At 43.0% G+C, this 17,269-nt stretch overlaps 1 protein-coding gene across 2 annotated transcripts; it reads left to right on the top strand.

Annotated features, from left to right (window-relative positions):
* Window positions 1-8,618: 8,618 nt before the first annotated feature.
* Window positions 8,619-16,595, top strand: LOC117264066 (angiomotin-like 2a). 2 transcript variants are annotated; one of them, XM_033637875.2, is made up of 10 exons: window positions 8,619-8,786; window positions 9,338-10,141; window positions 10,680-10,848; window positions 12,289-12,433; window positions 12,730-12,819; window positions 13,476-13,771; window positions 13,884-14,059; window positions 14,211-14,461; window positions 14,659-14,790; window positions 15,267-16,595. In XM_033637875.2, the coding sequence occupies exons 2-10, from the start codon at window positions 9,423-9,425 to the stop codon at window positions 15,350-15,352; spliced, it is 2,064 nt and encodes a 687-aa protein (XP_033493766.1). In that variant the 5' UTR covers window positions 8,619-8,786; window positions 9,338-9,422; the 3' UTR covers window positions 15,353-16,595. The 2 variants fall into 2 exon arrangements, with proteins under 2 accessions (XP_033493766.1, XP_033493765.1); XM_033637874.2 differs by having other exon boundaries at window positions 8,621-8,786; window positions 14,163-14,461.
* The last annotated feature ends 674 nt before the right edge of the window (window positions 16,596-17,269 follow it).

The raw sequence follows: 17,269 nt of genomic DNA, 5'->3' as shown, positions 1-17,269 counted from the left end.
GTGGTGTGGTGGTTAGCACTGTCGCCTCACAGCAAGAGGGTTGCCGGTTCGATCCCGGGTGTGGGAGCCCTTCTGTGCAGAGTTTGCATGTTCTCCCTGTGTCAGCGTGGGTTCTCTCCAGGCACTCCAGCTTCCTCCCACAGTCCAAAGACATGCAGGTTAATTGGTGACTCTAAATTGTCTGTAGGTGTGAATGTGAGTGTGAATGGTTGTTTGTCTCTATGTGTCAGCCTTGCGATAGTCTGGAAACCTGTCCAGGGTGTACCCTGCCTCTCGCCTGAGCCTAACAAAAATTTGAATAAGTATATTACCCAAAATGCCATTTTGGGTAACATCTTGTTCACAGAATCCAATTGATTACTTTTATCTTACAGTCAGCGATAGACAGAGGTGGGAGTAATTTACTCGCATGCAAGTCACAGCCAAGTCTCAAGTTCTGACCTTCAACTATCAAGCAAGTCACAAGGTACTGTGGTGAGAATCAAGGAAAGCAAGTCAAGTAATGAAGCTCTGATTATCTAGAAGGCTAACGTTTGACCAGCTAATAAATAAAAAGACACATTTATGTACCTTTCATCGTAGGTTTTGTAGTGAACATAATCCTTAAATCCAAATTTTAGTATTTATTGTTCTAGCCCCCTTCATGATAGCTCATGAAGGGGGCCAGTGCACTGGCCTCCTCTGCAGCGTCCTATAGGTTGCTAACTTCACACGTATTGCACTAGAAATCACTCAATCGTTCAAAAACAAAATTTAACTTCTCAGTATCTAGAAAAATGCAAATATTTGAATAAAAAAGTAAACTCCTTTTGAGTCATCTTTCTAAAGTCATGAAGACCAAGTCAAAGTCAAGACAAGTCTTATCAAAGTCAGTCAAGACAAGTCTCAAGAGCTGAAATCTGCGACTCCAGTCAAGTGATGTGACTTGAGTCCCCCACCTCTGGCTATGAAGGTCAACACAGCATAACCTGCCCTCCTAGACTGCACTACACATCTGTTTTGTCATCTTTGCACACTTAACAGATTCATCTCTTGTGACTCATGTCTGAAGTCTGTTCGCTATGAACGTCTGGAAATTCCCTTCAATGCAGCTCGACATGCTGCAACATGCAATGATTTCCCGACTCTTCACTTCAAACAAATATGTAACAAGTGGATTCATTTTATTTTCTTTGGCTCTTCACGGGTGTCTTAACAGAGGAATTAGGTTAGATCACACGTTGCTTGCTTGCCTCAACATAATTTCATCTGGAAATCGACCCTGGCATCACAATCCAAGCTGTTGCGAAATATGAATACATGGGAAGCTTGTCGTCAGTGGTTTCCTGAGAACAGGATACCACTTGAGTGCAGCGCACCTTGTCCTTGTCTATTGTGTGCTGTGTGAATGAGGAAGCCGTCCATGGATGTGAGAGCCAAGTAGAGGAATCCGTCCCACTCCTTCCAACAGTATCAGTTACATTCCTCACCAATCCTGCCATATCAGATGACCTTGTCTGCTATTCTGTGTCGTTCTTTCCCACACGGCCTGACACTTTAACGTGCATCCTGTTCTATCCTGTCCCTTTAACTCTTGTCTCAAGCCAGATACAGTCATCTCACTCGCAGATCATCTCCAAAGTAATCTACAGACTTTAAGATGCATGACGGAACAAAAAGAAACAGAGAGAGATAAAAAGACAGACAGAGAGTCAAACATCTTGTTGCTTGGTCTTCAGTTTAACAATATGGCAAATCTCTCTGTATATAATCACTTATCTAAACTATGACAACTGAACCTGCCTTCAGCCCATAGAAAGTGATCTATACAGTAAGCCATAATCAAGTGCTGCAGGAATAAGTCCTAAAACAAAGAAACAGTTTGCATTTTTTCACTTACAGTTTCCTTGTTTTCAAGTCAATGTTTTTTATTCTAAATAGGGTTTTGGTTAGATGCCTAAACTGGGATTTATACTTGTGTGTCAGCTCTATGCAGCCTACGCTGTTGTGAGCATTTATACTTGTGCGGTGGTGTGTGTGTGTGTGTTACTCTGCAGTTACACCTCCAAAACACTAGTCCTCGGCAGGGTTTCTGTGCAGTGCTGTAAAGTTTAGTTGATTCAAAACACACATTAAACACACATTAAACATGGCTTAATAGCGACTATTTCAAATGCATGTACACAAATCGACTTCATTATACCTCGCACCATTCATGGACAAAGCATTTGTCTTTTGCTGGACACATTTTCCCCACAAATACAACATGCAAATGTTTTTAGCACAAGCCTATAGTATTTTACATTGTATAAATTAGCCTAGCAACTAGCAGACTTTTCCGCCACTCATATGAAGCCAGGGACAACAGCAACATTTGACAAAGGTAACGTTACAAAATTCGGCTCCATTACAACTCACAAGGTTCACCGACAAAACAACTGTCTAACACAAGCTTGAGATTTTCACGTTTTGTTCTGCTACATAAAATTTGACAGGAAATTCCCCACTCCTGAATTTGGAAGCTTTTACAGGTCTTTTGAAAGGTGGTTGCTAACAAGTGGCTAAGTGAGACTTGATGGAGGTTGTCAAGACATTAATGTCATCACGCCAAACAACAAGCTCCGTGGTGGTTAGCTTTTTTCCTTCTGGTGGTTTCATTTACACTACAAAAATCATAAAAGTGGTGTTCCATTGTGAAGATTATCTTGCTGAACAGAACTTGTAAGTATCGTAAACTGTTGTTTGCCACAGAGCTTATTTTCTGCAATAGTCCAAAATCCAAATGAGAAATCCCGCTGGCTTTTTGATGAGGGATGTGCTACAGAAAAACTGTCATCCCTGCAGCACCCCAGCTAATTTTAAACCATCCCAGATTAAATGCATAAAAATAGATGTGAATTACAATGTGCCTGTTGAGTAGTTGTCTCCACTGTCTAGAGGATGCATTGTTTTCAATATCTTGATGTAGTTAAACAATTGTTGCTCTTCTGTTACAGCTCTCTTCATCATGTGTGGTACATATCTATACATGGGAAACCTCAGCTTGGTTCATTGTACAGTTCAATGTATTATTCATACTATAAAGAGGCTACATTCAACATTAATTATGGATCTATTTTGATGCGATGGTTGACTAGGTGGAGAACTGCAGCACTATCTTTAAGTTAAGCTCTTTAATTACATAAAGACAGGATGTGTTCATCCCCATTTAGTGAGGCTGAGAGATGCATTTTGAAAGTGAGGAAGTAGAGGAATACAGTTCATGCAAGTCCAAACACGAGTGATGATTTATTACAACACAGAGAGAAACCTGGGAGCCTTTTGGAAAAATGTCAAATTGGACTTTTAAACATTAAATTGCCTGAAATATGATATACAGCAAAAATTAAGCTGCAAGAGACATGCAATGTGTGTTTGTAATATTTAATTACATTGTTATATCAGCCTGATCTCACCCCCAGGGCTTCAAAATGCACCATTTGGGCAGTATAATGGGCACTATAATGGCGCTGGACTATTTAGCCTCTATGTGTGATGCATCAAGGTTTCCACCAAGTCCAATGGAAGTACATCCACATCATTATTAGACACTCAGAACAATGTACATAATTTAAAGGGCACTGAAGTCCACCCAGGGTGGGTGGGATGGGAGGTAGATGGGTCCAACGAATGCCGGACCTTGACCCAGGAGAGTGGTGTTCGGACCAACAAACTACAACAGTTATGACATTTGTTCCACTCAAAGCCAGGTGTTTTGTGGCGACATTTGCAATCTTTCCTAACCATAACTAAGGAGTTGGTTGCCTAAACCTAACCCCTTATTACCATTGCATTTGTGCAACTCAAAGCTAAGTGTTTTTTAAGTGACATGCCGCTGCCTTTCCAGCCATGTTTGTATTGCCTAAGGCCAGGTGTTTTGTAGCAACATCTGCAGTCTTATCCTAATCATAATCAGGTAGTTTGGTGGCTTAAAACGAATTACTGCCGACCCCTTTTGCTTCAAGGTACAACACAAAAGGTTGCCCTTGGTGTCATTTTAGTAATGCCTGGGGCTTCTGCCCAAGTGACAATATATAGTGCAATGAAATCGTTCCGATGGCCCAAGCTTCCAACTTCCATTAGTTTAGAAATATCCCATTGGACCAAAAGCCAGTTCCTAAAAATAAACGCCCATTGCTCAGTAGTCTCATTTTTCTGAAAATACACATTCCCTGCAATTAGTTTCAGTTTCCAAATGGCATTTAAGCCACCGATCCCAGGTGCTTTTGATGACCCTTCAAGGTGTTTCCCAGTAGTGTTTGAGCCACCAGTCCCAGGTGTTTTTATCGACACATTGCAGTGTTTCCCCAAGGTGTTTGGGCTACTGAACCTGGGTGTTTTTATTGACCCTTCACGGCGTGTCACAGTGGCATTTGAGACACCAATCCCAGGTGCTTTAACCAAGCCTTCAGCAGTGTTTCCCAGAGGCGTTTGAGCTACCAAACGTGGGTGTTTTTCACTGACCCATCTTTGCTTTTCCAGTGACTTGTGGCACCAAGCGTGGGTGTTTTAAGCCAAAACATGATCTTCTCCTAACCCTAACCAAGTTGTTTTAGTGTCTAAACCTAACCACACTTTAACCACAGCAAATGTAACATATATATAGTTTAAAGAAAAGTACAATAGGAGCATTCTTCTGGCAACTGGGTTGCCTAACCGCAGGGAGCATGTGTTTTTGGACAAACGGGTAGTTGGAAAGAATGGGCTTTAGGTCTAATGCGACATTTGTTGGGCTAAGAGTCCTTCAGCATTTTGGGCAGTTGAAAAAATGGGCTGACTCCCAAAAGATGACCAGTAGGGACAAGATCATGTTAATTATATTATTATCTTCACTTAAATTTTGTACTGTAAGCAACTTGATGAATTAGAAGTTGCATAAAGTTTGATCAAAGAGCCTATTTACAATAACAGATTAGTTGTTTGTGCCTTTAAGGGCTCCCCCTCTTTTAACACACACACACACACACACACACATTTTGTCTTCCTGCCTCCCTCCCTTTGACAAAGACATTTTTATACTGACTTTAACACACGGCTCAGATGAGTAAATTTAGAGTCAGACTGTTTCCAATTGTGTAACTGGTAGTTTGACTGCTCTCACTGTTGCCTCATTTGTGCTCATGTTTCCACCAAAACCTCAGGAGCAATATGATTTTACTGTGTATAGCAACAACACAATTGACTTTTATTTTCCTTAAAGCCACTCTTCTCTGCACAAACAAGGAGTAACTCATGAAATATAAGTTTTGTCTGCTTTGGGGTCGTCTACAGACAGTAACTGAGGAATTTTTGTGGCGCGCCATTTTAGATGTTCATCTCCTGTAATGACTTTTTGAAAGCCTCCATAATTTTCAAAGGGTCAGCCTCACATTCCTTTGGAAGTTCACAGGAAGTGTGGCACAATGGAGGACAAAATGGCCAGAGGCGTTGTCCACCAGCACACACACACACACACACACACACACAGAGGGAGTAGAGGAAGTAGTGAGGTGGTGTTAAATGACACGGCCAGACTTTTAAAAAGGTGGAGACTGTGCTGCTTCACAGTTTGGATCTGAAGGGGAAATGCAAACATGTTCCACTTTGCTGACCAGTCGCCTCCATGCAAGTGCCGCCCACAGAGACGCAGTGTCTGCATGTTTTTTTTAAAAAGAGCCCGTTTAAGAGCATGCAGCATCTGAAACATGACGGGAATGTGTGTGTGTGTGTGTGTGTGTGAGTGTGTGTGTTTAATTAAGAAGAAAAGAGCCAGAGAGATGATGTGGACACATACCATTGGCAGCTCGATACTAACTCATCTATAGATTTTTAGATTTAATGAGATAATCAGCCCGAGGCCAGTGGCCACACACTGTACAAAAATCAATGACTGTTGTGCTTTGATTGAGCGATTCTTTACCAATTCAGTTTGCATGTGTTTTGTCTGCCGCAGCCTTCTGCAGGGAAAATGTGGATTATGCAGAGGCAGGATAGCATCTGTAACCCTCCCTGGTTCTTTCTTTCTCTCGCTCCACTGCCCAAAGACATGATTAGTCTGTTATGACTAAAATCTCTGCTATTTAAAGGGCCCACAGTAAAAGTCAGAGTCCCCGTCTAAAGTCCTCAATATAGCAGCAGTTAGGTCCAAGCGGGTAATAAATAGCTGCGTCTTGTCTTTTGGCTTGGACAGAAATAAAGCCTGTCATAAAGATTTCCTTTGTTCCTCAAGGCGGGACGTTTATCTTCAAGCAAACAAAAATGCATGTTCCACAGTGTTGTGGTCCTGTCTATCACCTGGAGAAACTGCAGAAAGAAACTGAACTGCGTGACCATTTAAATAACTCAATATGTGAGTAGAGGGAGGGCTAACTATCCGTCCATATGTGTTGTGACTCTGTGGTCTGAGCAGGAGGACAACCCCTGCATGTTTGAGATTTGTGCCCATGTGTGGCATTCCCCAGGCTCTCCTCTGCACCATGTAGTGTGACGCTGGGTACAAAGAGCCACTGTGTTTGTAGTGATGGGGCACACACAGACCTCAGATTCCAGTGGACAGCTGCCACACACCACACAGGGACACATACACACACAATTAAGGCATGCACAGCCTCAACACACTTTCACAGACAAGGAGAGTTTTTATTTATCCACAGTGTCCTGCAGTGAATGCAACGAGCTTGGATTCCTCAAGGATACCAACATTTTAGGAGTGTAAAGGTCAGAGTTGCTGTTGCACATGGGACTCAAACAACACATTAGAGAGACACTTGAGAGACATGTAATTGAGTACATTTACTCACTTATTTAAGATCAATTTTGAGGTGCTTTACTTGAGCATTTGCCTACTCTACCACTTTTCGGAAAGAAATATTCTTAATATTTAACAGTAGCCTACAGTTACTAGATTACAGGTCAAGATTTTACATGCAAAAACATGAAGCATTGTTACAGATTAAACTAGCCAACAGTTTATATAGACTGAATTTTCTCCACCTTGACCGACTACAATGTTTAAGCAGCCCGTCTCTGTTGTCGATTAATAAATAAGGTGAGACTTTATTTTGCCTGATTGTATCAATAGGTCATCATTTTCTTTTTCTGTTCCATAAAGGGAAATCATTGTACTTGTTTTGACTTTGCTACACATATTAAACAGTTACAGTTACTTTTCTGATCAAGATTTTAGATGACAAAAAAAACCAGATGGGGTAAGTGACATTTGACCAACTTTATAGGGCTGTCAAAATAAAAAACTACCACACTTTGTACAGACTTTGTTTAATTTAACTTTGAATATGAAAACTTCATAAACATGTGGATGACAATGTATTTAATGAACAATATTTTGACATTTATTTGGATAAGATACATACATTTATATGTGAGTAAGTGCACGTATGTGCTTTTTGGCCTCAAATAGTTCAGTGTGTTCAGTGTTAAGTCTTATGGTTTTTAATTAATACCTCTGGATTGGTTTCAAATTCACAGGTACCCTAACTCCATTTCGCCCTAAATGTCACTGACGCCCCTCTTGTTTTCACCCCATAGTGAGTTTATAAAATGTAAGTCTGAGTTTGTGGTAATTTTCTGTCGCTTTGAACTTATTTTGTGTCATTTGTGATCATTTTGTGTCTCTTGTGGTCATGTTGCATCTTTTTTAAGTATCTTTGTAGTTTATTTGAGGTCTTTGAGGTAATTTTTGTCTCTTTTGTGGCAATTTTGTGTCTCTTACTGGTCATTTTTTGTTTCTTTGAAATTTTGTGTCCTTTTTTGGTCATTTTGTGTCTCTTATGTTAATTTTGTGTCTCTTTGTGGGCATTTTATGTGCCTTTGATGGAATTTTGTGTCCTTTTTTAATCATTTTTTTGTCTCTTTGAACTTATTTTGTGTCATTTTTGATCATTTTGTGTCTCTTTGTGGTCATGTTGCATTTTTTAAAGTAATTTTGTGTCTTTTTTTTGGTTATTTTGGCCCTTATCTTTTGTCCCTTTGCAGTTCTTTTGCAGCTCTTTGACTCTCTTCTTGGTCAGTACATGTTAATGTGAGTTACATTTTGCAGGTGAAGGTCAGGGGGACTCCTGACACTGGGCCCTGGACCTGTGCCCAGTAGGCACATTCATTAATCCACCAATGCACATAGCTTTGACAGGGGCCATTTTGCATATTGAGAACTTTTACTTTTGATACTCATAGTGTTTTTACTGATAGTTTTAAATGCAGGTCTTTTACTTGTTGTGAAATATTTTTTAATAGAGAGACATCCTCACTTTTGCTTAATTAAATGATCTGCACACTTTTTACACCACTGAATGATTTCCTAAGAGAAACAGAAATAGTTCCAGCACCAACACGGCGTCTAAAAACGTGTTTAAAGTCCCGTAGGAAGGAGATCAAGCAGATAACTTGCCCTTTCGCCGAGCATTAATGCATTTACTCTTAAAGCTCAAATGCCTTATCCTAAACCTCTTTTTAACTCCTCATTGGTAATGCTAAAGCCCACTGCAGCCTCCCTCCTCCCCCCTCCCGTGTGGTTTTACGCTTTTGATCCCAGAGGGACCTCGCGTTTTACATTCCTGGCATTCCGACCTCAGTCCCTCCTCGGTTACTTATTATCGCCGCCTGCTCTCTCCACAATCATTTCACAGCAAGAGAGGACCGCGGCAGCCCGTCCGGGGGGAGGAACATGAGACACGTTTGACTCGAAAAAACTCATGGAAACAGCGGAATTACTCTGAATTTTTTACTGAAACATCGAGAACAACGTTTGGTTATGATGAGAGCGTGAGCTGGTAAGAAGAGCGTCTTTTTTCTTTTCTTTGGCACAACAGAAAAAAACGAGTTCAAACATGATTAAAGTAGCTACATCATAACTTCTGGTTTAACTTTAAAGATTGTTCTGTGTTGTGAGGGAATTAAAAGCTATTCATGGTGTTTTAAAGACGACGATTGTGCTATAAGAGCAAAGATGAAGTTTTTTTTACAATGCGGTTTTGGTGCGCTTTTGCTCCCCCGTGAGATTGGAATTTTTGGCGCATGCAGTTTTTGCCTGCTGTGGAAAATGTCTCCACATCTCTGTGTTGTCGCTGTTGGTGAGGTATAGACTCAAGACTGCACTGTTTTCATATTATACTGGATTTAAACCATGAATCCGAAATATTTTATTTATTTTATATGAAAGAAAATTTGTATCATGTTAAAGTCTGTGATGCAAGTGTTGTTGTTATTACAAAGGCCTACATGCCTCAAACACAGCCTCTCTTCTCTATGTGAGTTCATGATAGTATGTATTTAGCTGTCTGGTGTTTTATATGTTTATTCTCTCATTTTTCCTCTTTTCCAGGTTCACAGCTGATTTATTTAAATTATCAAAATAAAAAAAGAGCTCAACTGATCTTTACAGAAGATAACAACGTACACAAAGCAACATGACATCCACTGAAGAGCCGTCTGGCACGGTCCTGCACCGACTCATCCAGGAGCAGCTGCGTTATGGAAACCCCACAGACACCCGCACCTTATTAGCCATCCAGCAGCAGGCCCTGCGTGGAGGCAGTGGAAGCAACAGTGGACCCAGCAGCGGAGGCGACATGGGCAGGAGCCCACGATCCTCTTTGGAGAGTCTCACCCAGGAGGACCCTCCATTTCCTCAGCTCTCTGCGAGGCAGGAGCCCCAGGGCCAGGAGCACCAGGGCGACTACCACCACTCAGAGAGCAGCTACCAACTCTACCAGCTGCACGGAGAGGAGCTGCCAACTTATGAGCAGGCCAAGGCGCACTCTCAGTATCTGGCCTCTCACTGGGCCCCTACAGGCCCCATCAGGCAGCTCCATGAAGGGCTCCTGAACGAGGGGGCCTTCCACGAAGAGGCAGATCTGATGGAGATGAAGTGTAGCCATGTGCGGTCGCTCAGTGAGCATCGCATGCAGATATCTCTGGAGAGGAATGATGCAGCTGCTAAAGCAGAGGCCCTCAAGAGCACCTCTCACAGCTACCCTGAGCTTCCTTACTACACACAGCCAGGCCTCCAGAGCACGAGGCAGAGCCTGGACAAGCGCAGCCCGCCTCCAGAGTACTCAGCCCCCATCCAGGGCCAAGGATTTATCCCCCACCAGGTCCAGGAGCCAGTGCAGGCACAGCAGCACAGGTACAAAGCCAACTTCAGACATCATGTGTGTGATTGTGTGTGCGAGTCTTTTTTACCTTTAATATTACATCATATTCTGTGGTGTAGTTTTTGTACTACAGCCAGACGTGCAATCATTTTCCAGGACTCGTCATTGTGTTTCACATGCGTAAACACATAGTTATTGATGTGAGTCACACCGTAGCCTGCGCCCCAATTTGCTTCTTGAAATACTTAGAAAACAAGTCCAGCCCTGTAGGTGTTTGTAATGCCTGGCATAGTGGAACAGGATAGTTTCACATGCTTGTGTTGCCTTGGATGCTTTTACAAAAATATGTTCCTCATATAGGCTTTTACATTCTTTACAGACACTGGAGTCAGCTTGTCTGCTCGCTGATAGACAGGAATAGAGTGATATTTCAGATGCTTCACTCAAAAATAAAGATTAGACGTCTTTAGCATAAGTTGGCCGGCACAAATGTTTGGATGCAGCCACATTATCAGATGCACAGTTAAGATAAGAGTTTGTTTTTTTTAATCAACGATGTCTACCTCATAGGTATGTCCAGTCTGGTCAGCCAGCTGAAGTCCCCTGCTACAACACATTCACCAGTCTGCCACCTGCTGGCTTGGAGGAGCCCAACCAAGTGGAGCTGCTGCTGATGGAGAATGAGAGGCTGAGGCAAGAGCTGGAAGCCCACAGGGAGAAGACAGGCCGTATTCAGAAGGTAAGGAGAAGATATCCATGAGAGAAAATCTTATTTTTTATTCATGGCTGCCGACATCAATCACAGGTCTTGTTGACGGACTAAGAACACCCAAACTCTCACTTCACCCATTAAACTCAATACAAGACGAGGGGTTATCACAACATCTGTGACTCAATTTCAGAGGGAAATACTCCAAATTTATTTAGCTGCTGACCAACCAAACATCATCCCCAATCTCGGCCACCTGTCTGTGAAACACAACCCCAGTCAACAGTTGTCTCCCCAGCGTCCAACTCCAGGCACGCTCCCTCATCTGGACAGGACAGATGAGATCAGCAGCTGCTACCTTCCATACCACAGAGGCACAAACAGAGGTCACAGCCTGCTACTGTGTTTACACACTCCTTTCATTGTGGAGCTGACCTTGTAGAGGCCAGTGTGTGTGTGTGTGTGTGTGTGTGTGTGTGCGCGCGCTTTAGTTCCAGGGAGGCCATAGATTTTTAGCGTAATCTAGGGCTTGTCAGACAGCAGTCGATCGGGTTGTGACCCGTGCACACAGCTGATGGGGGTGGGGTGGTGGTCCGTGGCAGGTGGTGGGCTGCTGTTTAAAAAGTGAAAGGTCTCTTTTGTTTTTCCACCCTCTCTTTTTCGTTTAACGTGCCTTTAACCAAACAGGCCTAAAATAAGCGTATTTTTTTCCCAACATAGTGAAACAACAACAGCTCCAGAGACATCTGACACCTCAGCCAATCTTTGTAAAATCCACTCCGCTGCTCTCTGCTGGAGTTATGTCACATGGTCTTTGCCTTGTCTCAGCCTTAAAGAATGATAATTGCCGGGGTTGGAAAGTTTTTTCTCCGTCAGGCCGCAGCCCTGAGTAAACATGCCTGTGTGACTGCTATAATGGTGGGTTTCTCTTTGCCGTTTCCACAACCCAGGCACAGGCATGCACACCTTCCCTCCGCTGGCAGCCTTCCCAGACCTCTGTGTGTGTGTGTATGTGTATGTGGCTGTGTGTGTGTGTGTGTGAGTGAGTCTTTGTGTGCATGCTAACTTGTGCTCTGTGGTGTGGTGTGGTGTGTATGTGCGTGCTCCTGTGCACTCACACACCTGGAACTAGAGCTATCAGCGCTCAGGAATGTAGATATAAATCAGTCACACAGGGAGTGGTGCGGGCTTAAATTCCTTCTCAGAATTATACCACACACACACACACACACACACACACACACACTGAGTGCACTGTACACACACAATCACATATGTACCCATATTGTACGTATATCTGTGTACTGTAGCAACATGGATCAACATTCCAGCTCCTCCCTGGCATGTGAAGTAGGTTAACCAAAAATTCCACCTCTTCTCCACCTTCTCCTTTTCTGTGCTCCTCTCCTCCAATCCTCCCCCATCCATCTCCTCTTCTTCTTCTTCTCTCCTTTTTCTTCCCTTATTCAGTTGGAGCAGGAGATCCAGCGTATTTCGGAGGCCTATGAGACACTGATGCAGGGCAGCTGTAAGAGGGAAAACCTGGAGCAGACACTGAGGAGGAGGCTAGTGTCTGAGATCAGGAGGCTGCAGGATTTCAACAGAGACCTAAGAGGTATGGAGTACTGCAAAACAGACATAAACACATAGGCATAGATTTCTGGGGTTGCCGGGGGGGGGGGAGAAAGTAGCAGAGGACTTTTATTTTGACAAAATTAAAGACATTACCACCATGAATCGATGTAGAAAAAGGTACCAGAATGGAGAAAACTAAATGTTTGATGCTCAAATGTCCAAAGGAAACCTACGCCCTTGGACACACATGATATCACATCAAAGTATTCAACCACAATATCACATCCTGACATAGCTTACAGTGTTGTCTAATTCCAAATCTTTGTTGCATTACAGAAAATTTGGAAAATGCCAGAACACATGTTGCAAAAGAAGTAGAAGCAGCCGACCATAACCAGCACATCATGGCGAAACTCCTTGAACAAAGTAAGTATGTCATTTTTGTTTGGCCGGACTCCTCTACCCAGCTCTCTGTTACACCCTCCTTTGTAATCAACATGCTTGATTGGATCGGATCGTAGCATAGCATGGGGCCCTTTTTGTAGCTAAGGGCATCCTGCATGCAGGAATTTCACTTGCATAACCTCAGCTTATTTGGCGAGAAGGTTTAATAATAGGGAATTCAATCCATGCACCTCTCTGCAAAGGGAAACGAGCGGGCTCTAAATCACAGAGCGGCAGTGGAAGTGGTAGAAATGAGGTTCCCCCACCTGTTGTTAGTGTGATTTATGTTGTCTGTTTAAGGGACTGGACTCAAGCAGAGTGGCGGTGTTTGTATGGCCTTGATGAGGAATGCTCTGTGCTATGTGGGTCAAAGGGATAGGTCGGCTTTCTCCCCCTTCCTCCTCCTTCTTCCTCTCAGCATTCCAGGAGTGCTTCGCTAAATGAAGAACACTGGCCACCATGTAGCAACTCTGGTACTTATTACTGCTGTTGGACTCAGCAGGGAGAAATTTGAAAAACAGAACCTCAGGCAGATTTGAAATGACTTCACATTTAAACTCAAAGCACGACTTGTATCCAAACTACTATCAAGATCATGTCCACATTCATTAAACCACTGTTCTTTTACTTTCTTTCAGACGAGGAGCAGAACTTTGAGCGGGAACGTGTGGAGCGGGAGCTGGAGCGATTGCGATCCACAGCGGAGGAGCAGAGCCTCAGAGCGAAGCGGCTCGAGGAGGCCCTAGACACAGCTCGTGGACGAGGTCGCCAGCTTGAGGAGGAGTTGAGGAGGAAGAGGGCTTATGTGGAGAAGGTGGAGAGGCTTCAGAGTGCACTGGCTCAGCTACAGTCCACCTGTGAGAAGAGGGAGAGTCTGGAGATGAAGCTGAGGACGCGGCTAGAGCAGGAGCTGAGGAGTCTGAGGGCACAACAGGTAAATATCATGTGGGAAAACTATTTTAAAAAAGCCTAATTTCTGTACTTCATTATAAGGAGCTTTAGTATTCCTTGCCATCTGTTTCAAGTCCTCTCTCCCTCCACCTCAGAGGCAGTCCCAACCACCAGGAGTGACCATGAGCTCCCTCCAAGAGCGCCTGCGTGAGCGCGAGGAGCGAATCCTGGCCCTTGAGGCCGACATGGTGCGCTGGGAGCAGAAGTACCTGGAAGAGAGCACCATGAGGCAGTTTGCAATGGAGGTGGCTGCCACCGCTGCCGCACAGAGGTAAAGATACTCCTCAAGATCATGTATACAACATCCTGCGTACATGTTGTTTCAGCTCATTTGAATTTGAGTCGAGCTCAAGACATTGTCTTTCCCTTTGCAGAGACACCACCATCATTAATCACTCGCCTTGCCACTCCTCTAACAACAGTTTCAACGAGGACCTGCCAGTCGCCGACTTCAGGAACCAGGAGATGGAGAACAGGATCCGTGCACTCTACGCTCAGATCCTGGAAAAGGACGCTGTGATCAAGATCCTCAACCAGCGGCTGCATCAGGACCAAGGGCGGAAGGACGAGCAAAGTCCCCGCACAAACCTCCTGAACACAGCGGGGGCGCCTCTCCGAGCCGCCTCCTCTACCCCCTCCATCTGCACCGTCAAGAGCAACACAAGGAGTAGAGGTGAGGAGCATAATGTTGCCTTTTTTAATAATTAATTTAGGTGGTACTGAGAATAAGCAGGCGACTGTACTTCTTAAATTACCACACGCTCTGTATTCAAATGCACTTCTGATCTAGCTGCTAAAAAGTAAGATTATTTTGTAAGTAAAAATCTTCATAATTGATGAGAGTTGCTGACAGATACTGTCGTCTTTTAGGGAAGAGTCTGTCAGATGATCAGACCCTGCCAAACCGTCAATTCTCCGCTCAGTCCGAACCTGGAACGCTAGAACGGCAGGTGGAGGGAACGAAAGCCAAAGAGGCTGCCAGCACATCTAAGCTCAACAGTGGTGAGTGATCTATCAAATATGCATGAGTGTGTTTGTTTACGAGGGCCAATAATCCGTCCCATAATGCTCTCGATACTAAACTCGAATGATAAATGATTTTCACTCATGAATAAACAAGCGATCGCAAGCACAAACCACACATGCAGCATTCAAGTACACTCTTCATGAAAGGAATTTTGGACCTCGGCTTCACGGATGTTCAGATTGATTAACCATGCTGCTGCTCAACCAGCCAATCAGATACCATCTGTCCAGGTCATGGTTCAGAATGTGGGCTTTGAGGAATGTGCATGGTTAGGAAATAATGCGGATCTGTTGACTGAGCATATTTACCAGAGTGGTCTGTTTGAGTGTGGAAAATCACTGTTAACCTTTAGTCACTGATAGCTGAGCTCTATCTGGGACATTTTTCCACTGTTTTAGCCTTAAAGCATTTATATAATTATTCATTCTCTCTTTTTCTCTTCTTTTTCCAGACAAGGCAGCGCCTAAGAAGTTGCTATTAAACCCGTTCAGAGGCCTGGATGAGCTAGAGTCAGAGGCAGTGGAAATCTTCATTTAAAGAACTGAGAGGTGGATTTTGAATGAGGAGGGGGAAAAAAAGAATCTGTGAAGAGTGCAAATCTTTGAATAGAGAGTGGATTAAATATTGGATGCAAGAATGTCGTGGAAAGAGGCCAACGCACGAAAAAAAAGAGGACTGTTTTCACATTTTTTAGAGACAGAGCTGTGCTCTGACTCACTTACTCTCAATAAGCTGGACAGCTGCAGGCAGCCTGCCCAGCTGGGAGAGAAAAGATGAATCTTCTGAGGTACTTGGACAGTATTGTGGATTGTAATACGGCAACATGTTCTCAGAGAGTGTATGCCAAAATATTTATATAAATATATATATATATATATATATATATATATAGAAAATTGCTGCTTTTTCCTCCCCCTTTATCTCCTCCCCCAACCCAGTGAATTAAGAAGCTACATATTTATCTTATCTGGTTTCCACATTCCCCAAATATTAACTTAAGCCTTATGCTCTTCTAGACAAATATTCAGTGAAAGGTTATCTATGTGACCCTCCTCCCCGAAAAATATGAGTAACCTCATTCCCATCACATGGATCTTATCTGTTAGGAAGACTTCCCTGTTCAGTAATTTATAACACATGAAACACTGCTGATTTAAATGCTTTCGCCGTCCATGTCTCTGCAGCCCGAGTAGCTGGTTTTACAAAGGCTCAGAGGTGTGTGAGCAGCGAGATGCATAATATATAAAAGACAAACTGACACAGACCCCGGTGTTGTTTGTAATTTTGGATGAGTGTTGCATCATGGTGTTGATTTCATCATCTGTTTTTTCTGATGACTTTTTTCCTTCTCCAAGTGCGTTTGCATGTGTGATTACAGTATGTGAGTGTGTTCCCTGATGTGGTGGTTCTGCAGGTTCAGGTCACCACTGTGGGATAAAAGTTGAGAACTACACCGTGTTGGTTTTTTCTTTTTGTTTACTGTGAGCTTTGAACTAACAAACAGGTTAATTATTATTATTATTATTATTATTATATATTTTATACAGATGTTTGTATTGTTATTTTAGATATGATAGCGCTTTGAGCAGGACGCCAAAGAGTTTTATGTATGTTTGTTGTAAGTTATGTGCCGACAATCACGGTCATGTCAAGCTGTACACAACCAACCAAGTGTTGACTTCAAACAGACATTTCTGTGAACTTCAAACAATATGAAGGTTTTTACAGTTGAATTCATGCAACATTTCATAAAGCAATAAAATATTCTAATATACATTAACTGCCTTGTGAATTGTTTCATTTTTCTTGGCAAAAAATATCTTTATTTTTTATTTGCTGACATAAAGATGATCTCAAAAATACTCTCAAGAGTTAAAAAAGTCTCAGCTATTCTGGTAAATTTTGGCTTCCTGTTTCACTCCTCCCTCTCTCTCACATTGTCACCCTATCTTCTCATTGCTGTCCTCTCGTTCCACCACAGAGAAGAGTGCTCTTCATTAATGAATACCAGAGCTGCATTCTTTTGGGTTCAACTTTCTCGGGTGGCCTGCTCTCTTGTTCTCTTCTTGCCATGAAGAGCATGCTTGACATAGATCACATTCTCATTGGGACACGTAACCCTATAAGTGACAAAGACAGGTTTCTCCCAGATTAGCCTCTAATGCCTTTTGAAATTCCTGTGTGCCTCCGTCCACCTTTGCTAACATGTGCTGCATTCCTAAATGCTTTTATTGCCTCCGACTGAACTCACACCCAGAGGTGTTTATGAACCATTTCAGGACGTGCCATGGGATATGAAGATGAGAGAATGGAGAGCTCTGTTATGTAGTGTCTGTTTCAGGATGGAGCTTTTCTCTTTAACCCACACATGGGCACAAACAAACAAACAAACACACACACACACACACCAGAGCCACAGATATCGACTTGTACCAGTTTGGGGCGGTTGAGCAG

This window comes from Epinephelus lanceolatus, chromosome 12, assembly GCF_041903045.1.
Source record: "Epinephelus lanceolatus isolate andai-2023 chromosome 12, ASM4190304v1, whole genome shotgun sequence".
NCBI lineage: Eukaryota > Metazoa > Chordata > Actinopteri > Perciformes > Serranidae > Epinephelus > Epinephelus lanceolatus.
This window is presented reverse-complemented; position numbering and strand designations above follow the sequence as displayed.

What these genes read in the sequence shown, in the direction of transcription:
- LOC117264066 (XM_033637874.2), top strand. Translation starts at nt 9,423, where the DNA reads ATGACATCCACTGAAGAGCCGTCTGGCACGGTCCTGCACCGACTCATC. An exon ending in TTTCAACAGAGACCTAAGAG is followed by an intron (nt 12,434 to 12,729) that starts GTATGGAGTACT and finishes GTTGCATTACAG; the next exon opens with AAAATTTGGAAAATGCCAGA. An exon ending in GCCACCGCTGCCGCACAGAG is followed by an intron (nt 14,060 to 14,162) that starts GTAAAGATACTC and finishes TTCCCTTTGCAG; the next exon opens with AGACACCACCATCATTAATC.